The sequence below is a fragment of the Sparus aurata genome, chromosome 16 (assembly GCF_900880675.1).
Source record: "Sparus aurata chromosome 16, fSpaAur1.1, whole genome shotgun sequence".
NCBI lineage: Eukaryota > Metazoa > Chordata > Actinopteri > Spariformes > Sparidae > Sparus > Sparus aurata.
In genome coordinates, this window is record NC_044202.1 from 6,441,835 (window position 1) to 6,466,366 (window position 24,532).

General features: G+C 40.0%; 3 protein-coding genes across 4 annotated transcripts; 1 reads left to right on the forward strand and 2 right to left on the reverse strand.

Annotated features, from left to right (window-relative positions):
- Positions 1 to 125: 125 nt before the first annotated feature.
- On the reverse strand, positions 126 to 7,474 carry cnih1 (cornichon family member 1). Of its 2 annotated transcripts, XM_030391571.1 has the most exons (6): positions 7,254 to 7,474; positions 5,745 to 5,813; positions 5,421 to 5,468; positions 2,497 to 2,609; positions 2,253 to 2,396; positions 126 to 1,588 (listed from the first exon to the last, which is right to left on the reverse strand). In XM_030391571.1, the coding sequence occupies exons 1-6, from the start codon at positions 7,332 to 7,334 to the stop codon at positions 1,561 to 1,563; spliced, it is 483 nt and encodes a 160-aa protein (XP_030247431.1). In that variant the 5' UTR covers positions 7,335 to 7,474; the 3' UTR covers positions 126 to 1,560. The 2 variants fall into 2 exon arrangements, with proteins under 2 accessions (XP_030247431.1, XP_030247432.1); XM_030391572.1 differs by lacking the exon at positions 5,421 to 5,468 and having other exon boundaries at positions 7,254 to 7,463.
- Positions 7,475 to 8,384: 910 nt separating this feature from the next.
- On the reverse strand, positions 8,385 to 16,588 carry gmfb (glia maturation factor, beta). Its single transcript, XM_030391346.1, has 7 exons — positions 16,470 to 16,588; positions 13,594 to 13,690; positions 12,906 to 12,955; positions 12,677 to 12,726; positions 12,455 to 12,537; positions 12,285 to 12,358; positions 8,385 to 12,150 (listed from the first exon to the last, which is right to left on the reverse strand). The coding sequence occupies exons 1-7, from the start codon at positions 16,470 to 16,472 to the stop codon at positions 12,079 to 12,081; spliced, it is 429 nt and encodes a 142-aa protein (XP_030247206.1). The 5' UTR covers positions 16,473 to 16,588; the 3' UTR covers positions 8,385 to 12,078.
- A 2,156-nt stretch (positions 16,589 to 18,744) lies between these two features.
- On the forward strand, positions 18,745 to 22,379 carry LOC115597383 (golgin subfamily A member 6-like protein 22). Its single transcript, XM_030443227.1, has one exon. It carries the CDS (start codon positions 18,941 to 18,943, stop codon positions 20,450 to 20,452), a length of 1,512 nt encoding a protein of 503 aa, XP_030299087.1. The 5' UTR covers positions 18,745 to 18,940; the 3' UTR covers positions 20,453 to 22,379.
- The last annotated feature ends 2,153 nt before the right edge of the window (positions 22,380 to 24,532 follow it).

The window sequence follows — 24,532 nt, forward strand, 5'->3', positions numbered from 1 at the left end:
TATCTCTGCAACACGATACATAGACGTAATTTCAAAACTTATTTCTTCACATTGTGAATTTTTTAAAATTTAAATTCTTACATATTTCCCCTTTAAAAGTTAACTTAAAGCACCATTCCAGTCCATAATAACAGAGTGGGATACTTTATTCAGATTCAAATAAACTCATTTCCTAGATGTGACATGATGGGATCTAATACAAAAAAATTTAAATTCTTATCTGTGACAAATGATCATCCCTTTCCCTGATAAATTTACACATTTGAAAAATGGCAATAAATACTCTAGTATTTACTAATTTCGTCTAATGGATGCGACTCTGAAGAAAAAGAAAAAAAAACGATCACTTTCCAGATTTGATTCTAGAAATGACTCGACACTGCGAGGAGTGCTTGATATCCCGGAGACATAAAAAGTCAAATCAAAAAACACTGAATAAATAAAACACTGGAGTTGCCAACGCTGTGAAATATTTGATGTTGAAATGGACGAAAATGCACATTGACAAGAACAGTTTAGGAATTTCAAAAAGGTACATTCAACAGTATGGCACATCAGCAGTTCCTAGCGAAGCTCATATGCAAAAAGCAGAGAATAACCGTACTGTTGCTGCCTACAGCTGAATTTATTATGGTACTGTTGAGTCTACCTATTCTGTTGTGGATAGCTGCGAGGCAGAGTCTACAGAAACACAGGTCACATACACATCGCTGTCTCTACTCTGGATTCACACTTAAGAGAACAAATATTGTCATTGATCTCAACAGGGATTACATGATTCAAATGTGATGATAAATAGGTCTGAAGTATGGAAACAATACATCAGATAGTTTGAAAACTGATGTGACAACCAGACTATGATTGTCCCTGTGCAGCACGCTTCACTAAGTGATAATAACCCATGCACTTCAGCCCTCACTGTACATACTGTACCTTCAAGTCCCAAAGTGCTCCCAGTAAGACCATATGTATCTGTGGGCAAGAACAGAAGTCTAGTTTGCACTTTCTTTAGTTGTTATAGTGATGATAATGAATCACGTGGCAGGTATAAATTAGCTGTTAAAGCCAAGAATCTAAATCACAGGAAAAAAAAAGCTAATGCAATTCAGCACACAGCTCAGATTCTCACAGATAATACACACCTGAAAATGTCTACCTAACCTGTAAACACTCAATAGTTTGGAACCAAGATGAAAAAAACAAACAAAAAAAAACTTTATTCAAATCCCAAGCATCAAAAATCACCACACCATTAAAAATTCAAAATAAAAAAGGAAAAAAGAAAACTTGTCCATTCAGGTTTGTCCTCATTTTCCATAAAATCTAAACTATAGTGCTTATGAGAGGAACGCTGCGACCGAGATATTCTCTTAAAACGGGCTAAATGTTTCCGAAATGACACTCTGCGCTGTGTGTGTTGGGAATCGAGAGTTCGTCCGCTTGAAATGGCGTCTTGTGTTGCTGAACGGTGGTCTCCAGCAGGTCCAGTGTTCCAGCACTAAGATCATAGTGTCTGGTCGTCTACTGTACATGCAGGTCCTTGTCCTTCATCAGCCGAGTTTAAGAGCTCACCAGAACATAAATCATCCTGTTAGAAAAAGATGAGAAAGTGGAACATGGCGTTAATTATTTAAAATTTGTTTCTCAATGTCAGCAGGTATCAACATGTGTTTTTGTTCTGTTAAAGAGGGAAGCGTGAACTAAATTACAATAAATGTTAAATGAACAGTTTAAAACGTTTGAAAACATTTGTATTTGCTTTCTTGGTGCGAGTTAGATGAAAAGATTGATACCAGTTCTATATGTCAGGTAAATCTGAAGCTACTTTTGCCCTCCGTTAAAACTGAGGGGCAAAGGCTAGCCAAGATTTGTCCAAAGACAACAAAAATCCACCTATAAGCATGTGTAAAATGCACAATTAAGCACAATAAATCTTTCATTAGTATGAAAGCTTTACAGGGGATAATGTACGCCATTATTTCCTGACCGGGAGAAGCTGAGACTCCATGAGAAAAACCAAAGTGTAAAAGTGATTGAAGGCATATTTCCTAATCTTTGATTTTTGCTGCTGGCTGTAGCCTGAATATGTTTGTTTTGATCCTCTTATCTAACTCTGGGCAGGAAAGCGAACAAGTAAATTTCCCTAAAAAAGCAGGCACAGGATCAGTGTGATCACAGATTTACCATCTTTACTTTTAATCAAAATTCTTGATATCAGGATGAAGTCAAAAGACAGGAGAATTATTTTGTACCCGTAGAGATAGTAGAAGAATGACAGGAGGTAGAAAGCCAGTTTGCACCAGCCTTCTTTTTGACAGAACGCCAGGATGTCAGCGTTCATGATGGTTGTTGGGTCGTAGAGTCCTGGACAGCTCATCACAGGTCTGCTCATGTACCTGCAACACAGGAAATACAGCTGTGTGTCAATTCAGACTATACGGACTAAATGGTACTGAATTATATTGATGGACTAACACTAATGAGACAGATGCACACCTCCAGACATGATAAGCCAGCAGCGGCAAGTTGAGACAGAGGGTGAGCCACTCGGCCGCACAGAAGAACATCACGCAGAAGAAGAAGTGGATGAGATACTCTGGGAGCACCAGCTGAAAAGAGGAACATTTGAATAAAATGTCAGAATCACAGTGAAAAGTCAAATCAACTCCCTTGTTATCTGCTCTAATAAGCCTGGATGCTGATTCAATGTCAATGAAATATGAAAGACAAACTTTTTATCTGTCCACACAAAATACTTATATTACCAAGTGTGGAGTTGTGAGAAGATAAAGTACACTGGTTAGAAGTTACCAAGCCTCAAAGGCATTGAGGCCATTTTACAAAAGAGAAAGCTGGGCTATTTAAAGAGCCAGACGACTAAAAATGCAGCCAGCTCCACAGAGAGTGAGAGACTGGAGTGAAATACAAATGAGCTACAGTGATATGCTCATTTTAACAAAGCACTGCATATGTTCTCAAATTTCTGTTTAGCAGAGCCTCTTGTGTTGCACCATCAGGCCCAGCTTGACGTTATAATACTACACATTACTACAGTGTGGCAGTGAGATATTATGCTGTATGTGAAATACATGAACAGTGCTTTATCATGCACTGATCTGATACAATGTGTAACAAAATAAACAGGGTGGAAAATAAGGACCTACCACCTGCAAATTGGAGTGATTTTTGATGCTGAAATTTGAGATCCAACTATGAAAAAAGCATATTTGGCTGACTTAAAACTCCTACTGTGAGGCTTAAGCACTACCAGGAGAGTTCCTCTATCTGACGTGGAGAAACAGTGAGGAAGGTCAAATGTTTGTATGACGTGTTAAGCCTCACAGGGATCCAAATCATGCGTCACATTTGCCCTTGACCACTGACTTATAGTTGTGGTAAATCATGTTAATTCCTGGTAGAATTACAAAAAACTACAAGTGAGTTTCAAGTGGACAGAAAAGGTTCATTTCCCACCCTGTTATATGTCATGCATTATCAGGTCTGGTCACAGGTATAAAAGGGGAAACCCATCAACAATTTGCTTTGGAGAATATGCGCATCTCAACATCAACATCGTCTGCAGTGAGGGCAAACCTCCAGATCATCCAACTGCCTGACAAACGGATCATGCTGTGAGCACTAGCAGTGTTGATGCAGCAGCCTGCCTCGGGTTGACAAGAGTTCGAACTGGTGCGGGGTTCAGGGGGGCAGATGGAGGCACCACATGGAAGCCATGCATTCAAAGAGAGCAGAGGGCGGAGAGGGTGGGGGCAACCAACAGCCCACAGATGGAAAAGGTGAGGGGTGTGTAGGAAGAGGAAGGTGTAGGGGACTATAATGAATCCTGCACTGTGCTGCCAAATACAAAACAACTGATCACAGCACAAAAAATGTGCCAACTGAGCTGAGCGTTCGACACGCAAAAAAGGACGGGTCAAAACTGCATATAGTTCTGTGGACTGCGTCGTGGATTAGAGACTCCAGGACTCTGTGGTTTTAACCAAAATAACTCCTCCTACTACTGAAATCACTGACCAATCAGTAGACACAAATATCGCTGAGCTGGAGAGTGTTGGGAATCTGCAGCCATCTGTTCAACACCACAGGTGATAGAGGTCAGAGCCAACACTGAGCTCACATACTATAGTAGCTCATTTCTGCTAATTGCTGAACCAAACTGTCGCTTCTACCACGCAGCAAAACGAATGATTGTCATTTTTGTGAATAGATTCATTTAAAGCTGAAACATTAAATCAATGTAGTTGTTTTGATGACGATCAAGCATCGAACCATCCTCACGTATCAACTATGAGAATCTACGGACATCATCTGACTTCACGTGATTACTATGAATAGAGTGCAGCAGGCATTTGTCCTGAAGCCTGGATATAATTCCAGTTCCCTCATCCTGAAGTCTCTGGGTTGTTTTAGATTTTAACATATTGCTCTGATACATAAAATACATCAGTGAATCGGCCACATGTGAATCTGAAAGTGTGACTGTTTCCAATTTCTTTGTCTTGTCTAATTGAGAATAAAGAAGCTGTTGAAGCGAGACACGTAGTAGTGGCAAAGGTGAAGCCACGCGACCACGATGTGTTCATTTATACTGTTTAGCTTTTTACTTCTGGCGATTGCATTTGTTTGCCACAGAGCTTATTTTCTGCAATAATCCAAGAGGAAAATCCTGTTGGCTTTTAAGAGGCAACCAGAGTGATGCCAGCTTCCAGGTATGCCAACAAAAATACGTCATCCCTGCAGCACTCTATAGTGATATTAAGAAGCGTCACCTGGATGTGTATCGGCCTGACATCGTGTTACTATTGGCTAAAACTCAAGACTCGTGTCCTGTCTGGCTGATTTTTCTGGGAATTTACCATACCTGTATTTATAACACTATTTGCAAACAAAGGGTAGGTTGTAATAAAGATCATGCATGTTTTGAGCATTTGCAAGTCTTTTCAGTTAACAGCTACACTTCATCTATAATCAATAACACTTTTTTTTCCCAGTCCTAGAGAATATTGTCCACTACTACGCACAAACACACCGTGGTTTCTATACCTAAGAGAGCTGCTTAACACTGTCAATTCAGATAGGGCAACAGAAAGCACAATCAATTAGCCATAAAGTTGTAATTTAAAAATAAAAAAAAAGGTCTTTAAGGCGAGAAAATACACTTGAAAAAATATATATTAAAATCCACAACAGCTGAGAGATTCCCACAAAATTTCAAAAATAAAATCTATTGCCTGACGGTGAAAAAACAGAGGCACAGGTGGCATGGCGTCTAATCCCGAGCTGCACTCTGGCCTCGACTCTCAGATTAGTTAACTGAAAAGACATTTGCAAACACTTCTCCGTGCAAAATGACAAGACTGCAGTTCAACTGAGCGGGCATTTTAAAGATTGGTACAAACCTTTAATGCAATTTTGACTCTTTTAATCTTTTTGACCTTTTCAACTGTCTTTTTGCCGTTAACAAAGTGTAAAACAACAACAACAAAAAAGCAGATTAGGGAAAAACAAAAAACAACAAAAGGCGTTAGAGTTTGACAGCTGACAAGATCACTGAATTCATAACAGGCAGGTTATTTAGCAAAACAGTGCAGAGAAATGATTGAAAAAAGACAGATAGGCGGATAAAGTTATCCTAAAGTAAATGGAAAAACCTTTCAACAGAGCATATCTGCATGCAGTCAAAGAGGCAAGGAGAGAGTGTCAGGTGAGGTTGTGTCACTTACCGGATTTAAAGTGTTACACTGATCTATAGGATTCTTGTAATCAGTCTTCAGCTCATCAAATGCTATTATCTGGGGGAGCAAATGTTCACAATGTGACAATGAACAGAGAGCAGCTCAATGTAAATACACATTTTATGGACATGCAAAAAATGTGTGTGAAAACTGAGTCAGAGATATAGAACTTTAATTTCAACATCGATTGTTCGGTCTTTGTTTCAATTAAACCATTATGATTTTCTTTATTATGTTTGTCAGAGCATTTTTTGTTTGTTTGTATTTGTTTGTCGATATTCCGACAAATTCGAATAATTTATCTTCAGTGCAGTGATGTTATTTTAGACTGTAAACATCCTGTTTCCATTACACACCTTTATCACGTGTTTAATAAAAGACATTTGAAAGATCAATGCAAAATATTTGATTTTTTTTTATCAGCATCAATATCTGGCTCCAATAACGAGCACAGTAAGAAAATAATTAAGATGGATTACTACACCTTTCCATTGCAAAAGATGTCATTAAATTATATGTTTAGTCAGGCGAACAGTTCAAAACCCAACAATTTACAAAAATAGAGAAAAACTAAATGTTTTTTATGTAATCGATCAACTACATTTTTGAACATTACTGTCAAATCAGTGTACTCAGTAGTGCATCCTTCATTGTGTCAAATGATTCCTATTGTTCATTCCTGAATCTTGAAATCTAATAATCTGTCTATGTCTAAATTATATTGTTACTGCAGACTGACAAACCACAGATTATATGTAAGACAGGTAATGTTTGTCTCTCTTCAAATAACTGGGCTTCTACTGGGAATCTATTCTAGTTGTTTACCATTGTGCGATGGTTTTGTTCCTTCTGAAAAAGTAAATCTGACCTTTAATTCATGCTCACAGTTTTAATCCCTATCATTTAGTTTTCTGAATGAGACATTGTTGTGGGATTCTTGTTTACTTATTATACCTGGCAGTTTCCCAGACACATTGGATAAAAAATGAAATGACTTTAAGGATGTAATTTTTGATTTTTGGAGTCACATAATCTGTGGTTACAATCTTGTCGACGTGACAATAAAACTAACGGTCCAACCAAAATCAAACAATGTGACAGGAAACTGGTGACAGCAGCATCACAGGACAGAATGGAAGCTAACAGGTAGCCTGCTAACTAGCTGCTAACATTAGCCACTAGCTCATCACTAATCTTTAGAATAGCCTGAGAAGTTATTAAACATTTAAGTAATAAGGTAACGACTAACACAACGTAAACAATACAGAATGATAACAGTTATGTGACGTTAATTCAAAATAACGGTAATGTCTGTCTCGGCGCTTTAGCTAACTTTAGCTAGCTCCTAGCCAAACCTCCCGGCTATGTGGCTACAAGCTGGCCTAGCGTTAGCCCGGTCTTTTCCAGAACTTCCCTCCCTCCTTAACCTACTTTCACCGGCGCCGTCGACGTGTCAGGCCTGCAGTCTCATCTAAAATGGTCTGAATGTCTACTTACATGCCAGATAGCGAAGAAGATAAGCGCCGCCGTGAGCAGCAGAGCGAGCATGTAACAAAAGGCCGCGAATGTGAACGCCATTTTTTCTCCGGTTCTGTTAGTTGGGTTCCTGGCTCGGTCGGCGGATGATGCAGGCAGCTCCGTGCCCGTTCCGAGATTTGTCAGCGTGTCTTCTTCTTCTCCAGTCGGGGTTCACCAGCTGGAATCTTTTATTGTTGCATTACTGCCATCTTCTGGAGCTATCTGTGTCCTTCAGTCTCTCTGTGGAGGTGGACACTGTTTGTGGATGGTGGCGGGGTCCGCCAATATAAACAAAGAGAGAGTTTGTTTGTTTTAGTTTGTTTAGGCATGAACAAAAAATATATATATTATATAATAAATATATTTTTCTCTTCTGATTAAAATGTATTCCCCTAAACTTCATAATGCACCTTTAAATATAATGCTAAAGGTGAAAGTCACATATGAATTGCACTTAAGTAAAAAAGTGTCTGAAGTTAAAAGTATTTTAGTATAAAAAGTAAAAGTAAATTATACATAGTGACATGTACAGTATATATATATTGTATGTGTCGACTGGCAAATTATCAGATCTGTTTTTCTGATTATCAAAATCTGTTTCTTTTTATCTGGTTGCCAGAAAGTAATTTGCAAAGTAACTAGTAACTGGAGTGAACTTATAAATGTAGTGGACTAAATAATACACGATTTGCCAGTACAGAAGTGCAGTACTTGAGTAAATGTACTTGTAATATAGTAATTATGAAGTAACATGCCATCTGCCGCACTAAATATGATGAACATGCACATCACACATCATCTGGTGATGGAAGGTAACTAAGAGCATTTACTCAAGTACTGTAAATACTGTACGGCAAATTTTGTACTTTTTAATCCACTACATTTATTTGATAACTTTAGTTACTATTTACTTTGCAGATTACATTCTGCATCAGATCAAAATATGTGTATACTTTACTTCTACTTTTGATACTGAAGTACATTTAATATCAGATACTTTTAACTGTTACTCAAGTAGTATTTGCATGGTTTTGCCAAAGTAATATTTTAACATGATATCTTTACTTTTACCGAAGTATGTTTGAAAAACAAGTCTGAGGGAAACACTGGTAAACATCACTGTCATTTTATTTGGACAATAGGACAATAGACATTTTATAAAGTATGGGAAAATACAAATATCTCAAGTTTCACTGATGCCATGAGGCAGCTGGTTATGATACATGTCTCAGGTGTGTTTTTTATTAAAAAGGAAAGAAAAAGTAGAATATTAGGCATTTGATCAGAGAGGACACCAAGAGCTGAACAACACATCTGCAGGTAAAAGACTCAAGAGGCCAAGTTTACAACAGGTTCACCATATAGGAGGAAAAGCTATTAGATCCACAGGACAGAACCAGATACATGGCTCAATAACAATGTATTGAGGAGGTTGATTTTGATACACGATCAATAGTTTATTTTCAATGAGAAATAGCAGTAGCAGAGGGCTTCTTCGTAAGAACACAGCTGAGACCAGATGTTAGAGATGCGTTGAGATAGAAATAGACAAGCGTTGCCCCTTTTTTAAGAACGTATGTGCAAATAAATGCAGTTGTATCAACTTCACGTAATAATTTTAAATGTTCTGGAAATAATTTGTGCGGCAGAGAAGCGAATTCTCAAATAAGTCGTATAGAAACTTCTGTCAGTCGTGCATTAAAGAATTCAGTCGGTTCTTTTACAGTAGCTCTCCACATTTTTAGAGGTTTTGAGAATTTCGTTTTAAACAGATAACAGCTGCATGTTTTTATATATTCACATTGCAATTGTACATTGCTATTGTACATTGCACTTTTCATTGTTTTAAATCAAATATGAAGACCGTGACTGAGTTGTGCTGTTTTTGCCAAAACAAAACTTCATAAACAAACCACCGCCTTCGATTTCAGATTGTGCATTTGTGAAATATTTCAATTTAGCAAATTGACAGTTTTTAAATGGTTTTGCAGATCGTAGGGTCTTAAATCTCTCACCCATAAAGGATAGCAAACATAGCAAGTACAGAAAGCATCATAATCACAAGAATCACCCACATTAGAATCATGTTTTTTCTGCTACAGCAGCATTAAACTGTGTAAATTTGAGCTTTGCTGCCATTAGTAGACAACAAAACATGTGATTGCAGTTATACCCCATCGTTCCTGTTGGATTAGTCCCTGCCCTGACATGACACGTAAATCATAAATGATCAACGTCTAACATTTGACGTCAATAAATGATTTACATGAAATGGTGTGATTGTGCATACATATCTTTGAGTCAGATCTCTGGAAGAAGGAAACTGTTTTCACCAAGATTACACTTCAATACAATAAAAAATCTCTTGGATTTTGCAGATTTGAAAGTAAAAAAAAAAAGTTTTAGTGTCTTTAAATTAAAAAAATTCCCCAACAAAGCTTTTTTCTAATCACCTTTTTTTCCATTTTGGCCTCAAGATTTGTTTTTAAAAATAGACGTAAAATGTCCCAAAAATAAAAAATTAAGACAAGGCATTGGTATGGTAGACTTAGCAGTATGACATCTTGCATGAGGGGGGGCGATTTCCTTCCACACCGTTCCCTTAATCCATTTCCAAAGTTTCTGATGAGCGAACACGTGGAATTCATTTGTGCCCATTATTCTTCCAAAGGTCAGATTTTTAACAGCTCACATGAAACCAATCTGCAGCACCTGAGGTACAAGTTTAAGTGCATCTCATGTAGCTTTAATAACTGGGATTGGTTGGCACGCTGTTTGGAGCTGTCAATCCTTCAAGTATTAGCGACTAGTTGGAAATTTTAGTGTGTTGGATTGGTTTGAATCCTGTGTTAAAGGATCTTCAGCAGGGAAATAGGAAGGACTGCCAAATACATACAATAAGGTCCATAAGTGTTTGGAAAGCGACACAATTTCCTGTTGTTTAACTCTGTATTCCAGCACGTTGGCTTTGAAAGGTGGCAAAAGCTCAAATTTGCAGAGGTGTTGGATTTTTCAGGTATCTATACTGTCAATTTTTTACTTTTACTCCCGGCATTTAATACAAATATCTCCTGAGATTTTTAAAACAGGCTCGTTACTTCAGTTTTAATGCATTTGTGGGGAATTATTGATTATTTACGACACTTTACCAACCAAAATGTCGATATTTGACCTCCCGGGAATGAGACTCAACAATCAGTTATCTCTGTGGTGCGTTTAAGAACAGCTCGGGCAAATTCTACCAACTCTACCTTTAAGACTACACGTGTACTTGAGTAAGGAATGCGTGCCCTTTTGCCACCTCTGCAAACGAGTTAATTTCAAACCCAACATGACAGAAGACAGAACTAACACAACAAGAAAGTGCAGAAATAGGCATGGAAAATGAGCTGCTGGCACATTCAACACACACATCAGCCTTTGAAAAAGCTATACTGGTGGAACCTGGTCCTGTATGGAAAATGGAAATTGCCCAGATGTTGTACTTTACCCACCAAGTCTAAATATTAAGCACAACTGGCATTTTGGAGAGGTCCCAGCCATCATTCTCAAGGCTGCGACCGCCACTAAGCAATCAAAGTGGCTTTACATCAGAATGAAGCACAACATTCATTAACACTAATAACAGCAATAGCTATAATGCACAATATTAGCTAACAATCTCCCTAAAGACACAGCAAGTAACCCACTAATACAGAGCAGCCCAGTAGATTAGAAAGAGGGCAGGCGACGCCACCCTGTGGTCAGTGCTTTTCAAGACTGTCGTGGTCGCTAGACACGGAGGTTTGTTGTAGGTTATAAATCTCTCAGTCTGGAATGTTTCAGTGGAAATATTGTTTTCATGAGTGTGATATCGTTGTTACAAATATGCAGGTCAAAGGCAGAATAGAGCTTTACCCACGGGCCACACTGTTGTTTCTCTAAACAGAGACGGAAAAGATGCGATCTGAGGTTGGAAGTCCGCAGTGTGCCAAGCACCACTCGAGGGCTTCTGCCAGCTTGTTTATGTGCACAACAGAAGGTACAACACATCATATATAAGTGGTAGTGTCAGATGATCTTAGTGTTATTGTTATTTACAGTTTTAAAGGAATACTGACGGAGAAACTAAAGCTGGACTCTACATTGTTCTCTGAATTGCAGCTATGATTGTTCTGATGTTCTGGCAGGTTTGTCTTCACAACAAAAAAAAAAGGGAATTAATGCTAAAATAATCCTTCACACATGGGAAAAAATAATCTAAAAAGACTCCCTCAAATAATGAAACATAAAAAAGGTGAGATTCAGGAAGTTGAGAGTTGCACAAAACACTGTGTAAACTACTTAACGAGAGAGAAACCGCTGTTACAATGCCTTTGAATTCTCCTGAGTGAAATGTTTAGGGAAGGGCCGATGAATACTACCAACTTCAGTCCACTTTAAGAGCTATGGGAGTGTTAGTTCAATACAGACACAACTGGCACATGGAGAGATTGTACGGGACACAAACCAGACCTGCGTCAAATAGTATTTTTTTTTTAGTTCTAGGCTGCCAGATGGGAGAAGGTTTAGTTAGTGTTGACAGTCACAGAAAAGCACACAAACTGTTGTGATTGTCTGCATGTTCTGGCAGTTGTAACATGCCGTAAACTATTACCAAAACGGCCGAAAAATGAGAACAGGAAGTATATTTGCAAACACTATTTAAATCAGGTCTGGTGCAGAGAGGAGGGAAACATTGACTGTGGTGTGTTCTTCCCAAGAGATGACACGAGTTGTGCAATCTGGATCCTCCTCGCGTCCCAGACCACCGGGTGAGACGACTTTAGCCGAAGAGCCGAAGTTTCTCTCTGAGCCATTCCTCTGTCAGGTCCTCTGTGTTTCTGATCTCAAACACCTGGGGAAAAAAAAAAAAAACATAAATAGAAGAGTGTGGTTTAAACTTTTCTTTTTAAAACCATGTCCAGATATTTCAGTTAGGACCAAAGTTGTATTACGAATTGGCGTCTTTGTTAGAAGCCGCTCGCTCACCTTGCTCAGCTGAACAGTGTGCACCAGCTTGTTTTTGCTTCCCGCGTACATCATCATCTGCTCCGGTCTGCAACCTGCCAAACACAAACATATACCAGCGTTCACCACCTTGATGACTAAACAGTGCAGCGAGCAATGTGTGCCATACACCCAGAGCAGGTGTTTCTTACCCACGGGACTGGAGAAGATGAAGCAGAGGGGATAGGAGACACGTCCGTCGTCATGTTGGTATTTATAGCTGTAGACGATAAACGTGCCTGGTGCTAAGGACAGTTCACAGATCTCACATCAGGATATCAGCAGTAAAGCACAGTCAAGACGGAAAGGACACACAACTAAAAGAGGAAATGACAGTAAAAGATTAATGATTAAAACACATATTAAAAGGATATCTTGGCTGTCTCTCAGGCAGTTCATCCTTCAGATCATCAGGAGAAATATCCTTTAAAAAAAAAAGACAGATATTCATGAATAGTTCAGTCTCAAGTTACACTTCATCAAGTAAACATTTATTAATTTAACAGCCGTTGGGCCAAAACAAGTTTCACCACACATAGTTCAAAGTTTAAAGTAAATTCAATATGTAAAAGTTGACCATTAACTTGACAACGGCTGAGTTACCTCGTGTTCTTCTTCGAGAATAACCAGCTGCTTGTCTTTGTCGATCTTCACTGAGGAGTTAAAAAAAAAACAGGAAGGCAAAGTCAACAGGAAAACAAACAATCACATGTGTTCAGTAGTGGCAGCACATCTATAGATTTTTGTATGAACGACTAAAAGAAGAATAAATATAATTTGTTCACATTTCATATGACAAAATGTACTGATGTGAAAGGTGTGTGCGTCGGAGTCCGAGTCCATGGCATGCAAACACAACCCTAAATCCAGTTTAGCAGCAATGACATTTTGATCCAGAGATAGTGGAGGATAAAGCTTCAAACTCATGCAACAACTGTCACACCACCTGCTGCATGTGGAAGTAACTCCTCTGTCCTCCAGATATAAACTGAAGATGGCCTACATTTGATGTTTTTATGATTTATTTTCATCATGCGGCAAAAAAAAAAATACATCACGATCATCTGTTGGAAGGTTTTTAATCCTAACCAAACATGAAAGAGCTTCAAAAACAGACACGCACTTCAATGAATACTTTGACATTTTAGGAAACGGCTGTCTTTACTATCCTGAATACTAGATTCCACTTGCTTCCTGGACTCCTTACATCACCATCCCTGTACGACCCACAAAACGCGATCAATAACTGGCGAACAAAATAAATTGAATGAGGTAAAATGTGAACACTCACTAACGATGGCGGCATTATTGGTCTCTTTCCGGAAACGGAACTCCTTCAGCTTTTTCACCAGATCCTCATCCACCTCACACACCACCAGTGATTCACTCTGATAATGACAGGAGAAACATGTAAATACATCACTTTTATTTGACATTTTGCTTTCTTCTTTTGTACACAGTTAATGAGCCAAAGCCTTGAACTTTGGATCCATGACTCGAGACAGCTCACTTGACCAAACTAATGTATCTGATATTTGAAATATTCTGTAGAACAAATGTTTGTTCCTCTGCATTGTTAGTCACAGTGCATCTGCATGAGGAAGTGCCTCCCCACGTCCATTACCTCCCTTTGTTCCGGGCAGCCTCTCTCCTATATATCATCTATATTGAGGGGAAATACTAATATGATGCCTTTGTTCCGCAGAGAAGCATAAAGATAATAGAGCCTATACATTGAAACCTCCTGCAGACAGACCCTCATTTCTGACCCCTAAATCTTTAAATAGATCCTATCCAACACCATGTAGATTATAATTGATGCAATCCATATCAGCTGTGCTGATTCTCTCCTGTCCAGTCACATGTTTACTCAAGAGAGCAAAGGCCAACTTTATAGCAACAGAGCAAGCAGGTCATACCCTCTAACGAAATCATAATGGGCCAAATGTATGTCAGCGCATATAAAGATGTATACAATCAATAACGCAGCAGTAATGGACAATCAATCAGAAAAGATCAATAAAAACACGTGCATTTATTTATTTATATAAGTAAGAGGAGTTTAAAAGCACAATGAGTGATTTCTGCAGCTAAGAGGTCTGCCTATCAAAACAAAACAAAAGACATTTACTGCGTGTCGTGTGGGAAGCTTTGTAATAGAAAGTTGAGCACAAAGCCAGAAGATCCGGAGCCACTGACAGGCAAGGGAAGAGCTCAGAGATGACACTTTAACCTGACTGCAGCAACGATCAAGAGAGAGTAAATGTACTGTACTTAATGCACACAACGTTAGAGAAAGGAGACCCTAAACCTACCTATCAAGTACTGAAAGGTGACCGAATGAAACGCACCGTGATCTTGATTAAAATTCTCTTCTTGTCTCTTTAATTCTCAGACTTTGGGGGTTTATCTGTATGTAGGACAGATGAAAAGTCTAAAGCTTGAAGTGGTTGCTGTGCATTTTACCGCTCAGCTCTAAAGCAGCGGATTAGTATCCTGAATTTTCCCTAAAAATTAAAAACTACAGTTCAGGTCTGTTTCTGCAGTCTAATCTGACCCACCGGCTTCAGTCAGAGAGACAACAAAAACCCAGTCTCGTCAGGATTTTATGTCACGTCCACACACGTTATTACGTAACTCCAACACATAGACATAAAGTCTTTAAGAGTCTCTGCAGAATCCCTGAATTTCTATAATTACACCTTCCTGAACAGATGGCTGGTGGGAGTCAGGATTTCACTGAGCTCAGGGAGAGATCTTCACAGATTAAGAAGGAGGATGGGTGTGTGTGTGTCTGTGTGTGTGTGTGTGGTTGGGACTACAGAGAGTGGAAAACAGGATGCATATAGGAAGCTGATGGGGAGCAGGCAGGACAATAAAAAAGGGCCACAGGTTTGCTGCTGGTTCAAATTCCTGCAGCCACTGACAGCTAGCTCGCTGGTTCGGCTGCTAATTCATCCAGGAAATGAGTCGGCTCACTTTAAATGTCTGAATTTAAAAGTGTAGAAACGAGGCAGTGGCTCGGGAAAGATGTGGATCGACAGTGAAATACAGTCGAGCTGTCATGACACGCAGTCAAAACCCCGCAGGGACACATTTTCATCATGATAAGCAGCCGAGCTAGCGTGAAGGCTGCTCCCCAAAAACCAGAAGCAATGAAACACAGGAAGCCTGTTCAGATAGACTTCAAAATAAGAGCATACAGGCTGTCTGGTAAATATGAAAACGTGGAGCAACAATCACAATATAATTAATTATCATGGGCACTTTTCTTCAATTAACAGAAAATAAAATCATGAACGTAATCTGCAGATTAACAATTAGTTTTAGAGCAATAATCCCACTTTTCATTTCTAAACATAAAGATCACTCAATCAAATACATTTGTTGCAGCATTAATCCTTAATTTAACGAAGTTACCCTGATGGAAAGCAATGTACTTAATTTATGTTACCTGTGACTGTATTTTACGACTAAACCTACAAGTGTTTGAAGTAATACAGAACAGAAAAAGTAAAACAATGCTGTCAAGTACTGTCACCATTGTAGTTATTCTTGTATGAATGTATGATTAACTGCAGACTCTAAACTTTAATCGAAAATATATTCTTTAGTATATTTTTACGGCGAAATAGCATGTTTGAGATTTAAAGTGTTATTTCTAACAAACATTGTTTTAAATACTTGATAATTACAAGGACGTAAACTGTAATGATGCACACACACTAATAAAAATTTAAGAAAATATTTGGATTTGGTCAAATCTAATTTTTGGGGTCCAAAAATATCTGCAAAACACACATTTAAAAAGATCAAGTGAGACACTAAAACATCTCAATATCCCTCAGTAATTTTGAGTAGTGTATATAATTATGTGAAAAAAAAGAAAAATGAAATCAATCCTGATATTTTAAAGCATTTCGTGCCGACAGTGGTTTTATTCTGAAGTCCTTAACCGGAAACCGCGGTCCGCTCCTCTGTCTAACTCGACACCGACACAATAGAGGGTGGAACTAATGCTAGGCTAGCATGCTAACGCTAACCAATCTGCGACCCTACTTTTTTCTCAACAGTCTCCTGAACTCCACATGTTGTTGTGGCGGATGATTAAAAGAAACAGAGACGACAGTGACGACAGATGTGTGACAGTAATACAGAACAACTCACCATTGTTGAAGAGTTAAAGTCCCTGAAGCTGCAGCTGCTGCTCTGAATGCTACAGACGCTTTCAATGTTTTTTTTTTTTTTACTTCATCATCTTGTGACTCGTCTGACCAATCCCTAACAAGCGCCCCCCCCTCCTGCAAAAGTTGGTCATAAATCTGTCCTCTCTATTGTCCTCCAGCCCCTCGAGTTCATTAAAACACATTGACTGCCAAAGCTTTATGAAACATTTAGTTTCTGCACAGGGGAAATGGCTTTTCTAGTCATAGTTCATAGAAAAATACTGATTGCTGTGCATATTACGTTTTTATATAGCCTGCAAATATATGTTCATTTAAAACAATATATTCAATTATGTTGTAAAAAAGCAGCCGACTGTCATACTTAAGTTATCATGTTAAAATATTACTTTGGTGAAAGTGAAAGTCACCCAAACGAATGGTACTTCTGAATAAAAGTCTTCAATAATCTGGTATCACATATAGCCAAAGTATCAAAAGTATATTTACATGTTTATTGGAAACTATAGGTCGACCAGTTCTCAGCCTGGATAATTATCTGACCCACTATTTAGCATATTTAGCAAGTTTTAAGATCTAAAACATGTTCTACATACACAAAAGAACTCGCTGCAATATACATAAAAACAAAATGGACTATGGGTGAAAAATCCCTCAAACAAATTTGTGGTCAGTTGTGTTTAGATTATTGATTGCCGGCGACGCTGTCGGAGGGTGTGCTCACCTTTTAGTTGCATGTCATCTTGTAGTGTATGATATTATAGAGAAAAAAACCTATAAATGTCATGTAAATAGGATGTTTGTCTGAATTCCAGAGTATTGATGCATGGAGGTATTGAGGGCGACATCGTATACATGTCGGATGAATTTGGTGTACATGGGAAATTGTGTGTGGAAGTTATAAGGACTTGAAGCATAAAAATGTCGCACCGCTACACCCCACCATGTTTGACGCAGACGAATGCTTTTGATAACTTTTCACGTTCAAGGTCTGAGGATGATACTGATAAAAGATGAAATCAATTTTAATTTTAACAGCTGTATTTTATGACGGACTGTACCAAAGGATTTTTGGAAGTCTATATATATGCAACTGTCTGTCCTCAGTCCCAAGCCCGGGGCAGCAAGTTGATGAGTTGATTAAAGGTCAGTTTCACATCTTCGTTATCTGTTCATCTACCAATTACTTTCTTGGTGAAGTGATTAACAGCTTTGTCCATAAAATGTAAGAAAATAGCGAGACATTATAATCATTATCAACCCGAGGTGGCATCTTCAAAGTCCCTTTTTCATCTGACGATCAGTCTTACACGCCAAAATATTTAGTTTTTCCATTTGTACATGTTGAAGAAAATCCACAATCCATCATATTTTAGAAGATAAAGCAAGAAATAGTTTGACAAAACATGAAAGCTGTCTGACTCCTGCTTCTTGTGCCTGGGTAGCAGGGTGTTGAGGATATAACATAAAGCTAAAACACACTGGTTCCACCGTCATCAGGTGTTCAAACGCTGAGCCAAAACACTCAGTTCCAGCTGGGCTGCTGCTCTGTGAATGACCTCCGACCTCCCTGTGGAGCCAGTCAAGGTGTTTTTAATACAAAGCTGCACTGAAACGCCCTTCAAGTCCTTTAGATGGTGTGTGTGTGTGTGTGTGTGTGTGTGTGTGTGTGTGCTGTATATTGTCGAAATATGCAACCTTCATCCAGGAAGTCACATGGATATAAACATTTGGTTTGACAGTGAGATCTCAGCAAGACAAGCTCTAAGTAGCAGCATCAAGGACACGACAAGACAACAAACCAAAAATGTATTGAGTGAAACGTACGCTACAATTTTTGCCTCCAAAATGTTGTAGAGGGTAATCAAGTAACGTAAGCTACATGTGCCTGAATAGTGTAATCAGGTAAAGAACATGAGAAAATGTACTTAATTACATTCTGTCACTGTGGAGTGGAGGTATAAAGTAGAAAATGGGAATACTCGAGTACATGTACTTCAAACCTTAGCTGAGTAGTTTAAGTGTTCTTTCTGTAACAGCATGCTTTTGATGGTATTTCCCTTTAAATTCAGAACCTCCACCTCTTTATATGACACCGCTGTGGCCCCGCCCATTTATGCAAATGACCGTGACGTCACTAGAATTCAGCGTTCTTATTTCAGCACATTCCAAATACAGAATAGAATGTTATCTCACCTGTCTTTGATTGTGATGATGTCACCAGACATCAAAGGGACGGATGATGTCACTCTTGTGGAATATTATATAGGCCTGACACATTTCACTTTTGTCTGATCTGGTCAATATTATTAAGCTGTTATCGAGAGGTTTTTCTGAAAGCAGGTCAACAATCACAGATAAGGATCATTTTTCAACTTCGCGGGATTTACTTACGAACATTTTATAAGTTACTGTAGTAGTAATTTGTCATTTGCAACAGCTGAGTCAGTGAGCATGTCTCAAAACACATCTTCTGATTGGTGCCAGTCGCTGTCACCAGAGGAATCCAGGCGCCTCTCTGTGTCAGAGATGGTAGATTTACATGAATCACTGATGCCTGGTAGAGATCCTGGGCCGGAGATGCCGTCCAGAACTTCTCACGCTCGGACGGAGGTCAGGGAGGAGACGCTGGAGTCATTCAAATCACAAGTTGAGACGCTTCAGTTGGAGTTAGAAGGTACGAAGGCTGAGAACTCCAGGCTCAAATCTGATGTAAGCGTGCTTCAGTTGGACTTGAAAGATTCGAATGCCAAAGAGAAGATTCTGAACGGCCGGGTAAAAAATCTCATTGCTGAAGGGTCCCAGTATAAGAGTCTGAATGAGGAATACCAAGCAGAGATACAACAGCTGACAACAGAGGTGTATGACCTTAAGTCTGGTGCAGAGGAAGCTCAGCAAGCACACACCAGTAACGTTAGGGTCCCTGAACTGGATCTCCTTGAACGGACGATGCAGACTCAGGACAAAGACTTTTTGGAAGCAGTACAGGAACTGCAGGAACATGCGAACTCTCTGAACATGCAGAATAAGTACATTACTGAGCAGAAGCTTGCTCTTGAATCTACCATGAATGAAAAAGTCCACGTTCTGCAGGTAAATCAGACAAAAACACATGAGCAGATCCAGAGTCTGACTGCTGAGGTGGGCCGACTTGAATCTGTGGCGGAGCAGAAACAAGCAGAGATTGAAAGACTGAATGTGGCATTGCGGAGTCTTTGGAACAAAGAGGCGTTTCTGAACGAGCAGGTCAGCTATCTCACTGCTAAGGGGGAAGAACTTGAAGGTGTAAATGAGGAAAAACAAGCAGAGATTGAACAGCTGACGGCCACAGCGCGTTATCTTAAGGAAAATGAAGACTCTCTTACGCAGCAGCATGACAGCATGGCCACTGAGCTTTCTCAACATAAGTCTCTGACGAAGAGCCTAAATGAAAAGAACAAGAGCCTGAAGATGGCTCTGCATGAGCTTCAGCACCTACTGAATGAGGCTGAGCAACAAATCTTTGACCAAGATGAGCTCATAAAAAAGCAAGAGGGTCAAGTTGAGTATAATCAGCAAGTGGTAGAGGAGCTTTACACCGAAAGAACCGATCTGAAACAAACAATCTGTGAACTTAAAGACCAGCTGGAGAATAGGCAGGAAGAAGAGGTGATGGCTGGTGCAGAGAATATCAGTCAGGAATTGAGGCTTTGGGCTGAAAATGCAGAAAAACCAGGCCCATCTGAGAAGCTGAGAGACGACAACCTTGTAGAGAGTCCAGCTGCAGAACCGCGAGCTGCTGAGGGTCAGACCAGTAGTTTGTGGCGCTACTGTGCCAAAGGTGTACTGAGATTAGGTGTGAGTGTTGGCACCTGCGCTGCAAGCACACTTATTGCTAATGTTATGCTGGATAACTTCAACATGTACAACATAAACCTTACGCACCCCTTCTGCAACCTAGAGCCTGGAGTACCTCGTCCCTTTTAGACAGGACTAACTGCCTAACCAGGACAATTTTGGCAAAAATGCTAACGTCTCTCTGATATCTTGCCAATTAGAAATGCTCCCCAAAATACATTAATAACAACGTGGGGAACTGAACAGTTGGACCCCCCAGCTGTCCGTGCAGGAGGGATCTCAGAGTGACATCGTTCCCTTGATTTTTGTGTGGGGTTTCCTCCGGGGGCTCCGGTTCACCCACTGGCATTCGCCTTTAAAAAAAAAGATTACCAAAATCTGAGAAACTAGTAGTAAAACTTGTGAGGGAACTACTACTAAGACGATGCAGACTAAGGACAAAGACTTTTTGGAAGCAGTGCAGGAACTGCAGGACCGTGCAAACTCTCTGAACATGCAGATTAAGTACGTTTCTGAGCAGAAGACCGCACTTGAATCTACCATTAGCGAAAAAGTTCATGTTCTGCAGGGAAATCAGACAAAAACACATGAGAGGATCCAGAGTCTGACTGCTGAGGTGGGCCGACTTGAATCTGTGACAGAGCAGAAACAAGCAGAGATTGAAAGACTGAATGTGGCGTTGCCGAGTCTTCAGAACAAAGAGGCATTTCTGAACGAGCAGGTCAGCTATCTCACTGCTAAGGGGGGAAAACAAGCAGAGATTGAACAGCTGACAGCCACAGCGCGTCATCTTAGGGCTCTCACTTGATTTTTGTGTGGGGTTTTCTCCGGGGGCTACGGTTCACCCACTGGCATTCGCCTTAAAAAAAAAAATCCAAGTCAAGCTTCAAAGTCCTATTTTCATCTGACGATCAGTCTAACACCCCAAAATATTTAGTTTTTATCTGTACATGTTGAAGAAAATCCGCAATCCATCATATTTTAGAGAATGAAACTCTGGTTCCACCGTCATCAGGTGTTCAAACACTGATCCAAACACTCAGTTCCAGCTGGGCTGCTGCTCTGTGAATGACCTCCGACCTCCCTGTGGAGCCAGTCAAGGTGTTTTTAACACTGAAACGCCCTTCAAGTCCTTTAGATGGCGTCTGTGTGTGTGTGTGTGTGTGTGTGTGTGCATGCGTGCGTGCGTGCGTGCGTGCGTGTGTGTGTGTGTGGTTGTTTTCCTAAGTCTCTCTCACACACACACACGCACACACAAAGGAATTTGCTGTTACCTTCTCTATAGAATTTTATCATCTTTGTTTTTCTTATTTAATTGTTAATTTTAACAGAGACACTTAAAAGTAATTGCACCAGAGTTAGCCAGCAGCTAATTTGCATCTGTTGGGCAGGTAAACAAGTACAGTAAAACAAAAGACACATAGCAGCAACTGTATGAAGCAATTTGGACATTACACTACATAGTCAACCCAATCATAATATTGACTGAAGCTAACAGAGTGATTAGGTTTGTAGCATTTAACTGAAAAGCAATAAGTGACCTTCACAGTGGCAGTGTACTGTAAGAAGTGACACAAAAGCACGACTTCTGTACATTTAAGATAAGATAAGATGATCCTTGATCTCCCGTGGGAAAAATTCAACAGATGCAGCAGCACAAGGGAACAAAACTTACTTTGCTCTTCTGTGGCCTGCAACCATTTTCGGGTTACAACTTTCTTGCTGGCTGCTAACAATATTCTTAAAAGGAATTTGTCCCGCACCAGTAAATGGGGTGCAATATTGATTGTAAATAGATTAGATAGATAACCAAATAGATTGTAGAAAAAGAGCAGTACATTTCATCACCAAAAAATATTTTGTATTACCTGTATAATCTCTTGCCAGTATGGCTGAATAGCTGGGCAGCTTCAAAACATATGAAAATGGTCTGCTAGGTGTTCTCCACAGTTCCTCCAACATAGGACCTGTGATATGGAGCCAGAACGGTGACTTTAAAATTGGGCTCCAAAAAAAAAACTGGCATCGAAAACAAAACCAGTACTGAAAAAGGAAACATTGTCATTGAAACATTTGTATTGAAAACAGTTGTGTTGGCATTGAAACAAGTATTGGCACTGAATAAAGAAACTAATTCAAATAATTCAAATCCGAAAATCTTATCATTTTATTTTATTGGGATTTTTTTGTATTTTTCAATGACAATCTTCAGATTTTTTCTTCATGTCACTTTTTTTTTCAGTGACAGATTTTTTTACAATGTCAGTTTTTTTTCAGTGTCACTGATTTCAGTTTCAACTTTCTGTCACTGTCTTGGCGTCGAGAGGGAGGGGCCTGAAGGGAGGGGCAAGTAGAGCGTGTTTTGCATATTATTTGAGAAGGTAATGGCAGCAGCCTGCGGGAAGGCGGGGCTGGACGGTCCAGCCACAATACACCATTTTAGGGCCCGTGTGCCGGCCGTCTCTGGGCAACACAGAGTCCAACTACTTTGCAGAAGTTTTCTTCAACCTCTCCTGATGTGTCCAAGTCTCTGTGTATCTTGTTCTGTCCCGGAGCTCCCGAGTTTTGTGCCACCATACCGCTACCGGAGACCGGAGATTGGAGCTCCTGAGCTCCGGTCCCAATATGCGTATGGAGTGTGGTAGTAGTACGGAGCTAACGAGCATTAGCCCCAGCTGTGTCGCTCCGAGTTGGGGTTGCCTCGCTGACAGCAGTGCTCCGTCTGCTCCCCGAGCTCTGTGCCACCGCACCGCTGTACACGCATACAGAGACCGGACAATAAAAGAGAGTGCTTGGAGAAAAGTAAGTCAGTTATGAAAATATGTGTCTGTTACTTGATTACAGCCGTCTGTTGTACTTTACTATGAACCACAGTAGCACAATCACAGCTGACTTTCCCCGCATACTGACTTGTTGAGTTTATTCACTTCGACTCAAAGGAGTCATTGTAGGAATAGTGATATTATTCACATTAACTAAGTTTATAGGGGAGCTTCGGTCTCCGGTCTCCAGTAGCGGTATGGTAGCACAGAGCTCGGGGAGCAGCCCCGGCTCGGAACGACACAACTGGGGCTAATGCTTGTTAGCTCCGTACTACTACCACACTCCATACGCATATTGGGACCGGAGCTCGGGAGCTCCAGTCTCCGGTCTCCGGTAGCGGTATGGTGGCACAAAACTTGGGGAGCAGACCAGAGCGCTGCTGTCGGTGCTGCAGCCCTGGCTCAGAACAACACAACAAGCGAGAACAGCCGGCTGTTGTACGGTTGTGCTAACTGGGGCTAATGTTCCATGCTCAGCGTTCTGGTACTACTACCACACTCCATACGCATATAGACAGACAGAACCAGATACACAGAGACTTGGACACATCAGGAGAGAGCTTGAAGAAAAGTCCGCGAGGTAGTTGGACTCTGTGTTGCCCAGAGACGGCCGGCACATGGGCCCTAAAATGGTGTATTGTGGCTGGACCGTCCAGCCCCGCCTTCCCGCAGGCTGCTGCCATTACCTTCTCAAATGATATGCAAACCACGCTCTAATTGCCCCTCCCCTCAGGCCCCTCCCTCTCGACGCCAAAACAGTGACAGAAAGGTGAAACTGAAAATCAGTGACACTGAAAAAAAACTGACATTGTAAAAAAATCTGTCACTGAAAAAAAAGTGACATGAAGAAAAAATCTGAAGATTGTCATTGAAAAATACAAAAAAATCCCAATAAAATAAAATGATAAGATTTTCGGATTTGAATTATTTGAAATAGTTTCTTTTTTCAGTGCCAATACTTGTTTCAATGCCAATACAACTGTTTTCAATACAAATGTTTCAATGACAATGTTTCCTATTTTAAAGTCACCTTTCTGGCTCCATACTCTGACCGTCTCCCCTGTCTGCACACATTTTAACTTAGGAGTTATGAAATATCTAACCAGATTCTGCCAGCGGAAATCTCTCCAAAGACCAGAACGAGTGGAAGTTGACTGCACGGAGCATATATTCAACCACTCTTCTTCTGTGATGACAGTTCCAGATTCTTTCTCCCATTTTAATCTAACCTTATCTGTTGAGTGTTTCTCATTAGATCGAAACAAGTTTCTTATTGACCTTTTTTTGTACATGTCAATAAATATGTCAATTAAGTTCCTCTCACATTCCTCTGTTGGTTTTATCTCATCATTAAAATAAGACCTGATTTGAAGATACCTAAAGAAAT

Bases quoted from the DNA above. Each gene is read 5' to 3' on its own strand.
- cnih1 (XM_030391571.1), bottom strand. From the start codon at position 7,334: ATGGCGTTCACATTCGCGGCCTTTTGTTACATGCTCGCTCTGCTGCTC. The intron at 5,814-7,253 runs GTAAGTAGACAT...TTGCTCCCCCAG, and splicing joins TCTTCTTCGCTATCTGGCAT to ATAATAGCATTTGATGAGCT. The intron at 2,610-5,420 runs GTTTGTACCAAT...TCCTCTTTTCAG, and splicing joins GAGTCAAAATTGCATTAAAG to CTGGTGCTCCCAGAGTATCT.
- gmfb (XM_030391346.1), bottom strand. The intron at 12,956-13,593 runs GTGAGTGTTCAC...TTAACTCCTCAG, and splicing joins CAATAATGCCGCCATCGTTA to TGAAGATCGACAAAGACAAG. The intron at 12,538-12,676 runs ATATCCTTTTAA...AGCACCAGGCAC, and splicing joins CTGCCTGAGAGACAGCCAAG to GTTTATCGTCTACAGCTATA.
- LOC115597383 (XM_030443227.1), top strand. From the start codon at position 18,941: ATGTCTCAAAACACATCTTCTGATTGGTGCCAGTCGCTGTCACCAGAG.